We start from the raw sequence: 17046 nt of genomic DNA, 5'->3' as shown, positions 1-17046 counted from the left end.
CCCCTTGTTTGATTATAGAGGGATTTTTCTGGAGAAACTACAGTATACATATGAATACACACACATATGTCTCTCAGTCTATCTCTGAACTAAATAAAAAGTTGTCTGACTTTTTTCCAGATGTTAAAAGACAAGACACCTTTACAGATGTTAGCAAATGTCTTTTCCATATGTACACACACACACACACACACACACACACACACACACACACACACACACACACACACACACACACACTCGTACATTTCAAACCACTGGAATTTTCCCCCTCTAGTCCAGTTTTCCCTTCTCTGTCTTTAATGTTTTGCAAAGACTGGTTTGTGGTTACACTTTAATTATAAACTCCACTGACATAAAACAACCTGGCTGAGTTCTGAATGAGGCTGACCTCACTTTGAGTAAACACAACCAAGGCCGGGAAGTCTCCAACCCAGAATAAACTGGGCACGTAATCTCTGTGGCCTCTCTCTGAGCAGCAGGCATAAAGGGCAGGCCATGCCACACACAAGCAAGGCCCTCCTCTTTGGCTTCCCAGCCCAAGATACCAAATGTCACCTCAGCTGTAAAAATCTCTAGTGCAGGACAGGGTGGACATGGAGTGTGGGTCCCAGAGCTCATCGCTCTTGGTATTAGCCATCTTGGATTCTTTTCTCTTCTTTCTGCTCTAGAAAGTACAGGATCAAAGTGCCTCTCTATGAACAAGCTACTGCTATGACCTAATGGAAGGTTATGGTCACAGAAAAGAAAGCAGATGCCAGCTACTCCTTAGGCATAAGGCAAGAGTACCTGGGTAGAAGCTGGTGGAGCCCTGGAGAGTGCTGGGCTCCTCTTCAGAAGGAGCTGTAAGCATGCAGAAACCACAGGGTGATGAACAGTGAGCATGGAACACAGGAGCATGAGCTACCAAGATGATGGTGTCCATTTTAGGCTGATATTTAAATGTTGTATTCTCAAACCAGCACCCTCCAGCATCCAAGCTTAGCATGAATGAGGTCTTAGGTTCAATGCCCAGCACCAAAATCAAAACCAGAAACACATGAAAGTACAACCCTAGACTCTGTTAGGATGTTTACCATCACAGATCCACCAAATAGCTAGATATGGTGCCTCATGCTTACCATTCCAGTACTTGGGAACCTGAGTCAGGAGAATCACTGCAACTACCTGGTCAGCCTGAGCTACAGAGTGACACATTGTCACTTAGAAAAAAACTACCACACAAGCCTTTCTCAGCCCTCTTCAAGTCAATTTCTATAAGGCTTTGAATTTCCTATCGACCACGAGAGTACCTTTCGAAAGTTGTTTCCTGTTCTGCTAAATCAAAATTTGCTGTCTCCATTTCAGACCTGAGCTAAAGGAAGCACTCAGCTAGCTACAGACTTTGTTTTCATTAATAAGCAATTTGGCATGCCCAGGGCTGCTGTCCTTCCTGTCCACAGACGTCAGGGTCTCCCTCCCAGTGAGGGTGTCATTCTCTGCTCAGGGTACTCACCTGGTGGAGGGTGTTGAATATGGAGAAGGTAGGGGTTTTGTGACCTTCCATCCCATCCCACACCCCCACCCCTGGTACTTTTGGCACACTCAAACTCTTACAAATCCCTGTGTTCAAGCCTGAGCTGAGTCACAGACTACCTCAGAGGTCACCAGGAGCAAGAATCAGTCTTGGGGGCAGCAAGGTGGCTTGGCAGGTAAAGCCCTTGCTTACAAGTCTAAAACCTGAGTTTGTTCGTTTTTTAGAAGAGCCCATGTGAAGGTTTTGGAAGGAGAGAAGTTACTCCAAGCAGTCCTCTGACCTCCACACTTACATCACAGTATGCATGCAACCTTCCACAGACACTTCCTAGACACACAACAAGGAAGGAGGAAGGGAGGGAGGAAAGAAGGAAGGAAAAAAGGAAGGAAGGAGAGGAGGAAAAGGAGGAGAGTCTTGGGTAGCTCTGAGAATCGGCCCATTGACTCAGAACAGAGCTTTAAACATTACCACCCCTGGAAGGCAGGGAGAATTGTGGGAGGCAGTGACTCTTCGATGAAAACTTTGTAGTAGCTCACGTGTATACAGTAAAACCAAAAGCATGCATTATATACATACAGACCAGAGACCAGCAAATGCCATCCACGCAGGACCCAGCGATGGCTGCAGAACTGATTCTAGAGAAATAGAGAGACCATGAGGATGAATCAGACCCTCCCTCTATGGGTCCCCAGTCCTCTACCTCCTTCTCAGCCTCCCCAGGGCAGATGCAGCACACGCCTGACAGTGTCCAGTAAGTTTTACATTTTACACACATCTGTTTGTGCTATACACACTAGCTTATGCTTCTTAAACGTTTTTCAGCAAGGATTTACTTATTTCCCTACAATTTCTCTGCTGTATGTTATCTCCTACTTTTGTATGGGGGGACAAAACGGGGTAGGGAGATAACTGAGAGAGCGACAGAGTGACGGGGGAGGGGGGCGTGAGGAGATATTTAATTGTACTTTTACTCATGAGCACAACTTTTAGCACACACAGGTAGGGGTGGGGGGGGGGCACCAAATGGCTTACAATCCTTGCCCCTGCTCTGCTGCTACAGAAGGAGTACGCTGTGTGGCCAGCCCCTGCCTCTTTCTGAGGTCACACTTCCTCCCTGCCTGGAGTGTTCCCTGCAGCCAGCAGCTGAGAGGGTATCGCTCTGCAGAACCAGAATGGAGTCCCCCATCAGAGGGTTGGACATCCAGTCACGGACATGCATGGTGCAGGCTGGGCGTAGTGCCTTCCTGCCAGCCTTGCTCGCAGAAATATATGTGTAGGAAACACAGCCAGAAAGAAACCCAGTGAGAATGAGCTAGGAAACTTGGACATCCTGGAGAAATAATATTTATAGAGGAAACTCTTCAGCCGACGCTCACCAGCATACCATCCCTGGCTGAGGGCTGAAGTCATGTGCTAGACAGGCCCCAGCTCTTGTTTACTTCTGTGAGACCTTTCCAAGGCCATGATGGGATTTCACAGAAGGAAAGAGCTTGCCCTCACCTGGCCCTGCAGCAAGAGGCAGAGCTAGGAAATTAAATGCTTTAAAAAGCAAACAAACAAACCTTCCTCACCGAGTGTGGTGGCATAAGCTACTAATTCTAGTACTTGGGCAATAGAGGCAAGAGGATTGAGAGTTCAATGTCATCCTTGGCTACATCACAAGTTTGAGGCCAGCCTAGGCTACATGAAACCCTATCTCAAAAACAAACAAACAAACAAACAAAAAAACCAACTAATCTACCGTGGGATCCAGAGATTGAACTCAGGTCACTAGTTGACACTACAGAGGCTTTTAACCACTGACCCTTACAATTTTTCTTCATAGGGTTGTACAAACATCTCTATTACTTTTAATTTTCAAAAGAGAATCTCCCAGGCTCTTAACTGTGATTCTTCCATTAAGTTAAGAGTTTTCTACTCCAACTCCTGTCCAGCCTTGGGCTCCACAAATCTACTCACTGTATTTATATATTTGCTGATTCTGGGCTTGTCATGCCACTGCAACCAGACTCACCTATGTCTTAGCATACACTACAACCTCATTCCTTTATGTAGACATACCACACCATTCTGTTCCCTGGAGCGTCACTATCATACTCAGCCACATGCTTCACAGACTATCAGATCTGGAGAGAACCTGATAGACATGGAACCTAAGCACCCATCACTGTGCCCAAGAGGGATTAAGTAGCCTGGCTAAGGTCACTCTACTAGTTGGAGACAGAGTGTAGCCTCAAGCCTTACACCTCTCACCTGGACCCCATTCACTCCAAAGAATGTGTTGGGAACATAATTCAAAGACCACAGCTGTTGAGGAAGGCTGGGCAGAACCATCTCTGCCAACATTAGCCTGATGACATCCACTCGGCTGATACCAACCGGACACTGTGTGCAGGACGCTACACCAGGGACCCAAGGAGTCAAGACAAGATGGGCAAAATTCCTTCCCTTCCTTTCTTTCTGCTTCCTGGATAAAGCTTTAAGTAATAAAATAATTACGTGCTGAGCATATGAAAGGAAGCAGCAAGTGGATGAGGAAGGGAGTACATGGGCACTGGGGGGGGCATAGGCAGGGATCAGGGAAGGGGAAGACAGGACCCACTGGCAGAGTGTCACAGACACTTGAGCAGGCTTCTCTGAGAAGATATTTAGGCAGAGGCCTGAAGGGGGATGAGAGTACACCTTATAAAAATGTCTGGAGGAAGAAGATGCCAGACAGGGGCATAGGATGTGCAAGGATCCTAAGGTACAAAAGAGTTTGGTGAGGGCTGGGGAGATAGCTCAGGCAGGAAAATGCTTGCTGTGCCAGCATGAGGACACAGGGTCAATTCCCAGAATGCACACGGAAAAGCATGTAGCGATGCATGCTTGCAATCCCAGTGTGGGGGAGATGGAGACAGGCAGATTCCTAGGCTCACTGCAGCCTAGCATAACCAGTGAGTTACAGGCCAAGTGAGAGAGTTCCAGGCCAACTGAGAGACCCTAGCTCAAAAAACAAGGTGGACAGATCCCGAGGAACAGCATCCATGATTGTTCTCTTATCTTCACACACACACACACACACACACACACGAACTGAAAGTTAACACAGGTAGAGCATAGTAAGCAAGTGAGTAATGTGAGTCTGGAGGGAGCAGCTACTGGATGTCCTTTGGCCTACTGTCTCATGACCATACTCTCAGAGATGACCAAAGCTAGGGAGACCAGTAGGAATGGAAGTCAGTGGCTCCCAGCTCCTTTCCTGTAATTTCAATAAACTCTGCTCACCACAGGAAGTTGGGGGAAGTCTTGAGTCTCTCCAGCAGACTTCCGAGGGTGCAGAGGTGCATCTCCTAGGGGTGATGTAACTATGTGTCACTCTTGTGTGAATTGGAGGATGAGGAAAGCAGAGAGGAAGGGGGAAACTCCAGCACATCTGTCAGGATGTGGCCAACCGTTGGGCTGCAGAACGGAGCACAAGTCAACAAACAAAAAGAACAAGCTGGAGAGGGGAGAGAGATGGCTCAGCAATCAAGAGCACTGGCTGCTCTCTCACAGGACCTGGGTTCAATTCCCAGCACCCACAGGACACCTCACAACTGTCTGACTCCATCTTCTGGCTTCCAGGAGCACGGCACACAAGTGGCGCGCGCGCGCACACACACACACACACACACACACACACACACACACAGGGCAAACACTCCTACACTTCAAATCTCAACCGAGAGAAAAAAAAAAAAGCTAACTTGTCACACTGACAGGAAAAACCGGGGCAAAGAACTGTGTAAAAAGGATGCTAACACTGTTGTAGAGGAGAGCCTAAGTACTTGGCCCTCCATGCATATGCTCGCTCTAGAAAAGCACACACAGGCTATCTCTAGAAATGGCTTTCTATGTGCTTCCGTCTCCTAGGATGAAGCGTATGGACAGGAAGGGAGGGCCAGGACCTCAGCCACTAAAGCAGCATATCCATCACTGTGCTGAAGCTGCATATCCATCGTGGTGCTGATGGAGGGTGGGAGGGGTCTAAATGGACCCATAGAGAAATCTGTCAAGTCTGTTGCCCTCTAACCCACCCCCGCTTATTGGGCTGTCATCCTGGTCCCGATTTCATTCCGAACAGAAGCAAAGTAACACCCACACATCTCTCAACTATATTTTTCCTCACACAATCCTGACCCCCGCCCGGGCCATGGCCACCACTAATCTACTTTCTATACTCCAAGTCAGAATAACAGTTGTGACAGTCTATTGACTAAAGAAATTGTCCAGAGGAGTCCAGAATTAATTCTAGCTCCCAAGGATGAACCATTAACGCACCTCCCTTCGTAGGTGAATAAGCAAAATAATAATTATCCATTGGGTATTAGCCTCTGATATGCGTCCATCACTACCCAAGGCACCTTGAGAGGATCAACCAGAACACATGGTGATGTACGCCTCAAGTGACTTACAATCCTTGCCTTTAGTCATAAGGTGTCTCAGCATGGTGAGACCTTTCCAGGATCTTTAGGGGTTGCTCTCTGCACTAGAGGGTGTTTTGCACATGCTTGGCCTCTGCCCACTAGGGCCAGTAGCTTGCTCCTTCCCCTCCAGCTATAATGACACAGACAATCCCCAGACTTTTCTAGGCATCCCTTGTGGAAGAAAATGGCCCCCAGTTGAGAACATTGCTCTTGTCCCTGCATGTATGGGTAAAATGGGTAACTCCTTCCCCTTCCTGAGCATGTCTTCTTTGCCAGGGCCCTATTTGGGATGCTCTGGAGGCTGAAGAGTTCACTCAATTTCACTGTGAGTGAGTCCTGACTCCCTGGAACTCTCTCCTCTCCAGGAAAAGAACAGTGTCTGGGTTTAAAACATTAGTGATCTGCCAGCATGTCCCTCTGCCTTGAAGGTGTGTCCCTATCCAGCAGGGTGACAGCTAAAGCTGCTGCCACTGCTACTGTACAGTACTCCAAGACCTCCGGGGTATCAGAACCAGGGAAACAAGTATTACCTCTCCCTGTAATGATTTCCCCTCAGGTGACAGAGCGGGAGGACAGAGGAACTGGGCAGGTATGCACAGGGTAGATGGGCTGCCAAGCTAGCCTTTGTCTCTCTTTTTCTCAGGAAAGCAACTCCCCATGAACAGCTCTCCCTGGAGCAGAAAGGAACAGGAACTACCGTTTTGATCCACTGGGTGCTCATCCTCGGGGTGCTACAAAATGAATAAGCAGAATTTTCCATAGCCGGCTGTTCTGGCTACGGGGCTACTGGCCAAAGTGCGGTGTTTGTTGATTTCTGCTTGTGTTAATTTCATTCCAGTTCAGCTGCAGCTGAGTGCGGAAAGCGCGGGCGAAGTGTATATAAAGGGTACGGAGACTGGCCAGTACTTGGCCATGGACACGGACGGGCTTTTATACGGCTCGGTAAGTATGAGGCTGACGCCTCCAGATTCAGCCAAGGCTTGAGGTTTCCAGAAGTCTTGTTACACGGGGTGATGCAAATGACACACCATCAATTAGCCTCTGTTTGTTATTTTTTCCAGTACGGTTCCTACCCTCCACCTTGCTTTATTTTAGGCACCAACATAAAAGAGCTTCTTGTGGTATTCTCTCAAAATACTCCGATTATCAGACAGACAGGCAGGAAATGATGATTGGTACTTTGGCAACGTGTCGGGCACTCATTTCAGAATACCTAAGCCTACTCTATTCATTCAACCCAAAAAATGCTTCTTGAGTTGACTGAGAACTATGTGTGTCTCTTAATGTTCTGCCTGTGTGTGGAGATGTACCTGTGTGCACATAAGCATCTGAGGGCCACAGAAGAACCTTGGGTATCAGTCCTCAGGTGCTGTTGACCTTCAAAAAAAAAAAAAGAAAAAAAAAAGAAGAACAGGGTCCCTCACTAGCCCAGAACTTGCCAAGTAGACTAGGCTGGCTAGCTAGAACACCCCAGGGTTTGCCTGACTTCCAATACCCAGTGCTGGGACAAACATACCACCAAGCCTGACTTTTTTTTCTTTTCTTTAGTATAGGTACTGGAAAATGAAGTCAGGTTTACTGAGTATGTTACTTCTCCTGTCTTTTTTTTTTTTTTCTCGAGACAGGGTTTCTCTGTGTAGCTTTACACCTTTCCTGGATCTCAGTCTGTAGACCAGGCTGGCCTTGAACTCATAGAGATCATCCGCCTGCCTGGCTCTGCCTCCCAAGTGCTGGGATTAAAGGTGTGCACCACCACTGCCCGTCTCTCCCATCTCTTAATGCCTCTTTAAAAATCAAAATCAAAATTACAGTAGTTTAACATTAAAAAAATAAATTGTATTAAAATTTGCAGATAATCTCTCCTGTTTCAGGATCACCTAAAATGTTAAAACCAACTTGGAATGCTTTGGATTCTGAGATCCCTTCTCTGTATCCAAGCACTTATAAGAATCTTGTCTGTAACTTGCGACCCAATCCTTCCCTTTTGGGAAGATGGTACCTACAAAAAAAGGCAGGCTGGAAGGCAGGTTTAGTCTGGGCTGACCTTCAGTGGTACCAAATTGCCAAACTAGCATAGAGGCACAAGAAGCCGGCTGGGTGAGAACACAGTGCAGCTCTCCCACTGCCCACTAGGAGGCAGAAGATGGACCGCTGTCCTGGGGAGAGACGACTCCAGGGGATTGGAGTTGGGCAGTGACTGCTGCACCAGAAATGGACTTTAAGGCCGTTCTTCCAGTTGCCCATCCAATCAGCCGACCATTCCATCTCCGATGAAGCTCACGCCGTCTCTCCTAATCTAACAAGTCGGATGTCCACTGTGAGCCCTGTCTATAGCAACAGACAGGATCTACCTCACATAGGCCCAAGACTGTCCACAGAATTGAGCTTCTGGCACCTGTGAGACACTTCTCTGGTGATACCTCTAAGACAAAAGATCAGCTTGTGAGCCTCACATACTCTATGTGGCTTTGAGATTATGGCAAGGTTCTAGGCTTTTTCTATTTGAAATTCATTCTGACATTTATTCTAATATTTTACACTTAAATGTAAATGTTGAAGGAGAACTGCCTGAAACCAGTGTTCTCAAGGCTCCAGGAAAAAAATCCTCTCCTACATCAACCATGGCCATCATTGTAATTCACCTGAATAAGATCTTAGCATGTCCTACTTAAGAATCTTCACAGATACCACATTGACAAAGAAACATTCTAACATAGCTAAATGCTCTGCCTCATGCTCTGAGCAAATTTTAGGTCTTCATCCGTTCTAATTCAGATTTGTGGTCTGTGTAGAAAGGATATTTTTATTTTGAAAAAATTAGTTTGAAACACTGTATAACAAAGTATTAATGTAGTTATCTACAGGGGTGGTAGGTGGGTAGGTTTATAATACACTAATGGCTTCCTATATTTTCCAAATTTTCTACAATGAGTGTATGTCACCTAAGTAACTGAGGCGAAAGCATGCTAAATATAAAAATAGAAACAACCACAACAATAGGCATGAATCAACAGCTGAGGAACATGTCCCCAGCACTGTGCCAAGTGTTTAGCATGTACACACAAAGCCTGGCTCAGAGATGTAGCACCTCTGAGATGGCTGGCCACCTCAGCCATGACTCAGCCACTCTGAACATTGGCTGCACCAGTATGACAAGGAAGAACAGGTTGGGAACGGGACCATGCCCACCTTCATCACTGAATGCAGGCCCGACACCCACTGATGGCCATCGTGGGGGTAATCCTGCTACAGGGTCACAACAACCCACACAGTCTAAAACCACCTCCTTCCTTCTGTCTCAACAATGTGCCCCATTACTAGTGTCTGGACCAAGCTCCTCCAGAGGTAGAGTCATTCAATTAAATACTATATTTATATCCTATTTTGTTCCAGAAGGATCCACAATGTCTCACCCAGGTGTCATTTCCCTAAACTATAAATGAATGAGAAGTGGACACTTCCTGTTGCATAGTTCCTTGCTAATAAAAGCTAACTCTGGGGCTGGGATGTAGCTCAGTAGCAGACTGTTTGCTTAGCAGGAATCTGGCTCCTACCCAAGCAAGAAGAAAAAAGAATTCCATTTACCCACTCACTAGGTAGTGAGCAGCCATCATCTGCAAAGCTGTGTCTAAGAGGAGATAAAAGACCATAGAGGCTAACAAGACTCCACCTCTCTGTTTGGTAGATCTTATGTCCTATTAAAACAAACATGTCCACATATAAAGAACAGTGAATGATCTGATTAAAAACCATGAGAAAGGGAAGCAGAACTTAACTGTGGTTGAAGAGAGTCCATAGGGATCATGTGACTTGAAAAAGGCACAGTCCGATAAGGCAGGTCATCAAATGGACAGTGTCAAGTATAAGAGTTTCCACGCCATTGCCTTAAATTCAAACTGAATATGTGCCTTCCAAAATCTGTTCCCACAGAAATTGAAACATTGACTTCTTTCCCTCTTACTAGAGGAATTGTAGGTAAAATGTAGCTGATAGACGTTTTCCAAGTAACCATATTAATTAATATGCTTGGGTATTTCAATAAGCCTACAGCTGCACTGGATTCTACTGTGAGGAGGGAACTTTATCTCCTCCAATGATCACCTTGCCACAGACATCTTCCACTTTATGCCACAATAACCAATACTTCAAAACCCACCCTCAAAATATGACTTACATTCATTCAACTGCCTCCTAAATGTAAAGTTCTAGACAGGAAATTGCTGCATTAAAGATAATGCATGTTTGGGGGCTGGAGGGGCTTGCCTAGCATGTGGGAGGACTTAAGTTCAAGTCCCAGTACTGGAAAAAAGAAGAAAGAGGGAGGAAGGGGTAGAGAGACACAGAGGGAGGGTGTTTCCGATTTTGATTCCTATCTTCCAGCCACACTCGGAAAGATATCCTTACTAACAAATATTAATAATATTTCACTTTCCCTTGGGAGGGATATTGAATACACTTTCATTAGTTTATTGCCCAATGTTAAAACAGCAGATAAGGCAATGGCACACACCTTTAGTCCCAGCCCTCAAGAGGCAGAAGCAGGCAGATCTCTGTGAGTTTGAAGCCAGCCTGGTCTACAAAGTGAGTTCCAGTACAGCCAGGGCTGTAAGATATAGAAACCCTGTCTTGAAAAAGAAAAAAAAAAAGGCAAATAAATAGACTACGACCTTGATAGATTGTGACTCTATATCCACAGCCTTCTTTATACATTCTACATGTACATGAAGAGATAGGGGAGGGTATTCGTGAATTGTTAACAGTTGTCTAGAATTAGGAACATAGTTCTGTGGTAGAGCATTTGCCTGGAATGTACAAGGTCCTGCATTTAATCTCTGGCACTGTACCTACCAACCAACCAACCAACCAACCAACCAACCAACCAACCAACACCCACAGTTGCCTACATGTAGGTGGTGGGCTTTGGGTTTTTTTCCTTTTTCAACTGAAGTTGTGATCTTCTCTTTATTATATATATTTATTTATTGCTTAGTGGGGCAGAAGGCAGAACAGGGGGAGATGTGTGCCATGGCACAAGTGTGAAGAACAGATGACAACTTGTGGACGTTGGTTCCCTTCTTCCACCACATGGGTCCTTGGAATCAAACTCAAGTGTTAGGTTTGGTCTCTGCTGAGCCATCATTTCATGGCTCCCTTGTGATTTTCCTAAGAGTACAATTCATGTCCTGGCTAGAGGACTCCATGCCTAAAGAAGGTAGCTGTCAAGCCTGACAACTTGAGTTCGATTCCCAGGACCCACACGTAGAACCGACCACACAAACTGTCTTCTGACCTCCATGAGTGAGTAATATGAGTGCACTTGTGCATGCGCGCGCACACACACACACACACACACACACACACACACACAAAGTTTTTAAAGCATATAATTCTTTTCACAGACAACTAAAATAAGTAAGATTATTTTCTCTTTTTCCAAACGGCCAGGCATGGTGGCACATGCCTGTGGAAGGCAGGGAGAAGAGGATCAGGAGTTCAAGGCCCATCTCAAAACAACAGGAATGTGTTGAAGCTCCAGTGTGTGCTTATATGTGCAAAGCAAACTTTACACAAGTATTCGTGTTCATGACAGTACTGGGGCAAAAATGGCAGCCTTTTAGTGAAAATGCCAGCCTTTTAGTGAAAATGCCAGCCTTTTAGTGAAAAGTACCAGTGTGGGAAGGAGTCTGAGCAGACTTTCCATGCAGCTGGTGAACAAAAGAGGAACCCCATTTCAGTTTCACTAATGGTTCTGCCCCGCTCTGGTTTTTATCCTTTTAGCAGACACCAGATGAAGAATGCCTCTTCCTGGAACGGCTGGAAGAAAACCATTACAACACTTACACGTCCAAGAAGCACGCGGAGAAGAACTGGTTCGTGGGCCTCAAGAAGAATGGGAGCTGTAAGCGTGGTCCCCGGACTCACTATGGCCAGAAAGCAATCCTGTTTCTCCCCCTGCCGGTATCTTCCGACTAGAGGGATCTGTCTGGGTGCTCCCTATTTTGGTTGACCCTAAAATGTTCCCTTGACCATTGGCTGCGCTAACCCCAGCCCACAGAGCCCGAATCTGTAAGCAGTGCTTCTAATAATAGCCAGTTCACTTTTCCTGCTGAGCCCTTTCCTCCCCCCACACCCCCGAAGCACAGTTTGGAACAGAGGGACCAAATTGCTTCTAAGGGGCCAACTGGCTGGTCAGTCTAGATCTGGGTTTGGATATCCAGTTGCCTCAGGGTACCTGCTGCAGGCTGGACCTCACGACACAAAGATGGGGCCATGTGAAGCATCCAGAGGGGTCTGAGAAGTTGGTCCTTGGTTCCATGCTCTTTCTCTTACTGAGTAAGCCCTAATTTGAGTACCCCAAGCACCCAGCAGGTCTACCCTTCCCCCTACCAGCACCCCACCAATATTAGTAAAGAAATTGATAGTGAGACTGGAGGAATTCCATGATAGAGGCAGAAATTCCCCCACCCCCACCTGCATGCACAGACTTAAAACCGAAAGGGAGTGGCATGTCTGTGGACAGTCTAGAAGTGTGGGGTCTCAGCACTGAGTAAAAGGCGAGGCGAGGCCCAGCAGTCGTTCCCAAGTCACCAAGGAAACATCTACAGTCGGGATGAGCCATGGGTATAGGAGAAGTGAGAAAGGAAGGGCCCTTCAGCTGTGGATGCTAGCCTCTCAAAAGAGAGGTTTTAGACATGAGGACAAGGAAAGAGAAACTAAAGCCATGGATGACATGGTGTGCTGGGCCACCAAGAAACAAGGGCTTTGGGGTCCCAGTATGATGGCCCCCAAATCGTACATGCATACAGATCATCTGAGGGTTTGATTTGAATATAAAACCTGATTTGACAAGGCTGGTGTGGGAGTCCTGTGTTTTAAAAGGGTTCCCAGGTCCATGCTGGCTTCCCTACCATGCTTTCAAAAGAAGAAAATGTTATTCAAACAAAGGTTGCTCAAACCTCACCCTCCTCTGCCTCCAACTGCCTGGGTCTCCCTGAACATTCAGGCAGTGTCCATGGTAGTTAAGCATGGATTTAAGGCACTTTGGCCCAGTGCCCTATAAAATGCCCACTTAGAAGACATAGAAAGCATACTTCAAAAAACTGTTAAACTTCACCAATAGCTTTTCCCAAGAGACCATTTCTGTTATCATTATTTCTCCGAACAGGCCTCCCCTTAAAGTAAACTTGGCCCAAGTGGGCAGCAAATTAGAAACACTATTCATCTCTGACAAATGACACAAAGGCCATGGAAAGGCCTTTCATACGCCATTTCAATATACTGTGAGACTTTGTTTTTGTCGCATTTTATATAGCTTGAAGGAATTAAATGGATTCACATTCAGCCACAGAGAATGATAATAACTGCATAGGAGGTAAGCTACTTCTCTAACACACTACATTTATTCATGAGGCTTTTCCTCTTGGTCTTCTACTGTGCTTTAAAAACATGTATCTGGGGCTGGTGAGGTGGCTTAGTGGTTAAGAGCGCACACTGCTCCAGCAAAGCGTAGGAGCTCAGTTCCCAGCACTCCCATCCCTGTGCTCACACCTGGTTCTAACTCCAACTCCAGGGACCTGCTGGCCCCTTCTGGCTTCCAGAGGTACTGCATGAACATGTACAAACACACACTTGGACATACACACAATTTTTTTTTTTTTAATCTAAAGCAATGATATGGTGGCTGTGGATTAAAACCAATGGCAGTGTTCACTTGTTTGACAATTGTTTGACGAGGACCTAAAGGAATTATTCCTTTAAAAAAATTCCTTCCAACTATACTGTCATATCTAGGATAGGAAACAGATGATGAAGCTCTGAGAGTTCCAAGTGCTAATGGAGGAACTGAACTGAGTCACTTGACAACATGGTTAATAATAATGTTCTGCCAGGCTTGGTGGTGCACACACCTTTAATCCCAGCACTCAGGAGGCAGAGGCAGGTAGATCTCTGTCAGACCAAGTCCAGCATGCTCTATACAACAAGTTCCAGGGGTATATAAAGAATCCCTGTCTTTAAAAAAAATAATAATAACAGTCATGAAAATGTTTTTGCTTTCTTACAATAAGATGATTCATGACCCTTTTTTTTTAAGTCTATAACTTGGATAAGATGATTCTGTTTTGTTTTAGTAAATCTCAGGCATACTAGTGATGATACAGTATGGCTTACCATGTCTTTGTATGTATAACTATTCGAAGATTTGGCCAGTAAAAGTATACAGAGAAGAAATCTACAATACTTAGAATAGTCAGTAGTTTTTATTATGTGAACCAAACTCAAGTATAACATTGGCCAAGACAAATTTAAAACCACTGCACACAGATGAGTTGGGGGTCTGTGACTTCAGAGACTCAAAGCACTGCTGTGCATTGTGGCCTTAACAATCAACCGAGTCACTATCCATTAGCTACTGCAGGCCCAGTGTGTGTCAGGCATTGGATAGTGGCCCCTGGGGACCATGTCGGTCTGGTACCCTCTCCCTGGGAATGTATTTATGAAGACAGATGCTCTGGATTCATTTCTTCCAGCCAAGTAAATCCCAGACTACATAGATTCCTACTGAATCAATGAATCAATAGTATGTTCTAGAAACTCCCAATGGTAGATAACCCCCAACAAAGTGAGAGGGGATAAGCTTGGTAAAGTGAACCCAGGACTTTCAACGTTAACCCTGTGTCTGTCTCACGGGAGTGGACTAGTTTCAAATCAGGAAAAGAGCTGTCAGATCTTGCAGAAAGGAAGCAGTAAGCCAGTCCCTGGGCTGTCTGGGATACTGAATGTGGAAACATTCAGTTGTGCACTCTCTTCCATCACTAAGTCTCGAAGCCATCTGCTTGTCATGTGCCTCTCACATGCACTCACACAATTCCAAGCTGACTGTGACAAAAGGCACCCAACGCTCCCTACGAAGTGTGAGGAGCATATGGGCTTCTGACAGTAACATACCAGAAATGGAGCTGGGCATTTCCCCCGACAGCCCGCAGCAGTGTGTCCAGACAAAAAACTAACTGGTACCTCAGCTGCTATTGGAGACGAGGCCCCTGCTTTGCATTGAAGACAGTGAAACCCAAGTGCTCAGCTCTGCAGAGACTAGTGCCTAAAGCAACTGCAGTCCGTGGCTGCAGAGCAGGCTCTGATGAAGACGATGCCTGACGTTGTCGACTCCACCCTGCCTCTCCCTACTGTAGCACACTGCACCTTATAGATACCAATAAATGTTGTGTTAAAGGCTGACGTGTCTCGTGTTTCTGAGCATCTCTCTGTGGAAGGGCATTGGGCATCGCCGAGGTGACATCGGGCATCCCAGAGAGTCAGCTGCATCGTCTTCTATAGTTATTATCTTACTGTTAGATAGGAGACACTGCGGCCAATGAGAAAAGCTAAGGGAGAAACGGTTTCACCTTGTTTGGAAACAAGGCAACACAAGGGAGCTTCTAGGTCTCTGGAAGGGGAATCATCTACAATCTTGCAAGCACTCTTAATGACTCAGGGGCTTCTTCCTCCCTTGTACACAGTATGTGAGATCACACTGCTGTGGTCAAGTCGACAGGCTTCTGCTTAGGCAAAGATATCATGAACTGGAAAAATTAAGGATTTACTCAAAATTTTAGGTCAATGTCAAAGGACTTTGTCTTAAGATGGGATGTGAGAATTAAGAACAAGCACTCTGTTGCCTAGCATATGGCAGAGTTAATGTCCTCAGGTGCTTCTCTCTCTCTCTCTCTCTCTCTCTCTCTCTCTCTCTCTCTCTCTCTCTCTCTCTCGCACGCACGCACATGCACACGCACACGCATGCACATGAACCACCTAGGAAAATAACTGGACAGGGCTGGAGCATAGTTGAGGGGAGAGAGCTTCCCCAGCAAGCTTCAGGCTCTGGGTTCAATCTCCACAAAAAAGCAGAAAGAAAACAGATGGGCAGCCTGCACTCACTCTATCATTATAGTCAGTCCTTCTCCTTCTAATACTGCATTAATTTCTGGCAAGGTGACTCAGGAGTTAGTGATACTGATGGGCAAATCTGACAACCCCAGTTCAATTCCCGGAGCACACATAAAGGTGAAAGGAGAGAATCCACTCCATAAGGCTGTCCTCTGACCTCCACAAGTGCACCATGGCATGCATACCCCCCAAATAATAATAAATAATAACAATAATAATACTGTAAGTTGTCTTAAGTGGTACTTCAGAGCTTTTTGGAGCACCCTCATCCCCTGCCATTATAACCCAGAACATGGAAACCCTTACACATACACCCAGCTGAAACACAATTTCACAAAAAGTAATGGGTACATTGTGTTCTTTCTGTGTCCTAAAAGGTCAGGCATAGCTCAGTCCCAGACCACAACTTTAATGGGTCACAACCACAGTTTGAAAACTGCTAGCTTAAAGCAACCATTCTCCTTTCCAAAGATGAAGAGGCCCAATTATGATTCTGCGCTATGACTGTAGTGTTTACAAAGACATGGTTCATTCTTGAATAAATAGGACAAGGGGACACCCTGTGATAAAGGCACCATCTGTTCCAAAGCTTGATGAGTTCTCTGATCCATAAGTGACACAAAATGAATAAAATGATGAGATGCCCCAAGCATCTGCTGTGGCCTCCAGGACAGGTCCAGCTCATTTCTGCTATGGGAATCCTGGAGACTCAGGCCTACTTCCTCTTCCTTGAGAATTCTCACACTTTGGGTCTTAAGGTCATCCCCTCCCTAACTCTCACAGTCTATAAAGTCTCTAATTCTTGGCCTCAGAGTTCTATTTTATTATCATTTCTACGAAACACATAAAAAGAGCTTAAACCAGGAAAAGGTTATAAACCTAAGGACTTTGAGTATCAATTTCTGGAAATGATCTTCTCACCTATCATCTACCTAAAACACACACACACAAAAATTTACCAGCATGAGGTAAACACCATTGCTGCCACAATGCAGCCTATACACAGAGTTTGAAATTCCCATTTTTGGTGAGCCAACTTTTAGAAGGCAACCCTGTGCCTTTTAAGTATTTGAGGGATTAGTTGGGACTGCCCCCTCTTAGGTGTGCTCTTGACTACAAAGAGCAAAATAGAAATGATGT

At 45.7% G+C, this 17046-nt stretch overlaps 1 protein-coding gene and 1 long non-coding RNA gene across 4 annotated transcripts in view; one reads left to right on the top strand and one right to left on the bottom strand.

Moving 5' to 3' along the window:
* Positions 1 to 12816, top strand: part of Fgf1 (fibroblast growth factor 1) — a 68872-nt gene extending 56056 nt beyond the window's left edge. Inside the window, exons 3-4 of one of the 2 annotated variants that reach the window (XM_036204588.1) lie at positions 6803 to 6906; positions 11746 to 12816. In XM_036204588.1, coding sequence (XP_036060481.1) covers positions 6803 to 6906; positions 11746 to 11937 — 296 coding nt within the window. In that variant the 3' untranslated portion in view covers positions 11938 to 12816. Of the gene's footprint in view, positions 1 to 6802; positions 6907 to 11742 lie in introns of both variants that reach the window. The other variant, XM_036204587.1, reaches the window with a different exon arrangement.
* The window catches only part of LOC118594614, a 90896-nt gene that overhangs the window by 71593 nt on the left and 2257 nt on the right, over positions 1 to 17046 (bottom strand). The window lies entirely within an intron of this gene.

This window comes from Onychomys torridus, chromosome 13, assembly GCF_903995425.1.
Source record: "Onychomys torridus chromosome 13, mOncTor1.1, whole genome shotgun sequence".
NCBI lineage: Eukaryota > Metazoa > Chordata > Mammalia > Rodentia > Cricetidae > Onychomys > Onychomys torridus.
The sequence above is the reverse complement of the archived record's forward strand: the minus strand, read 5'-3'. Positions and strand labels throughout refer to the sequence as shown.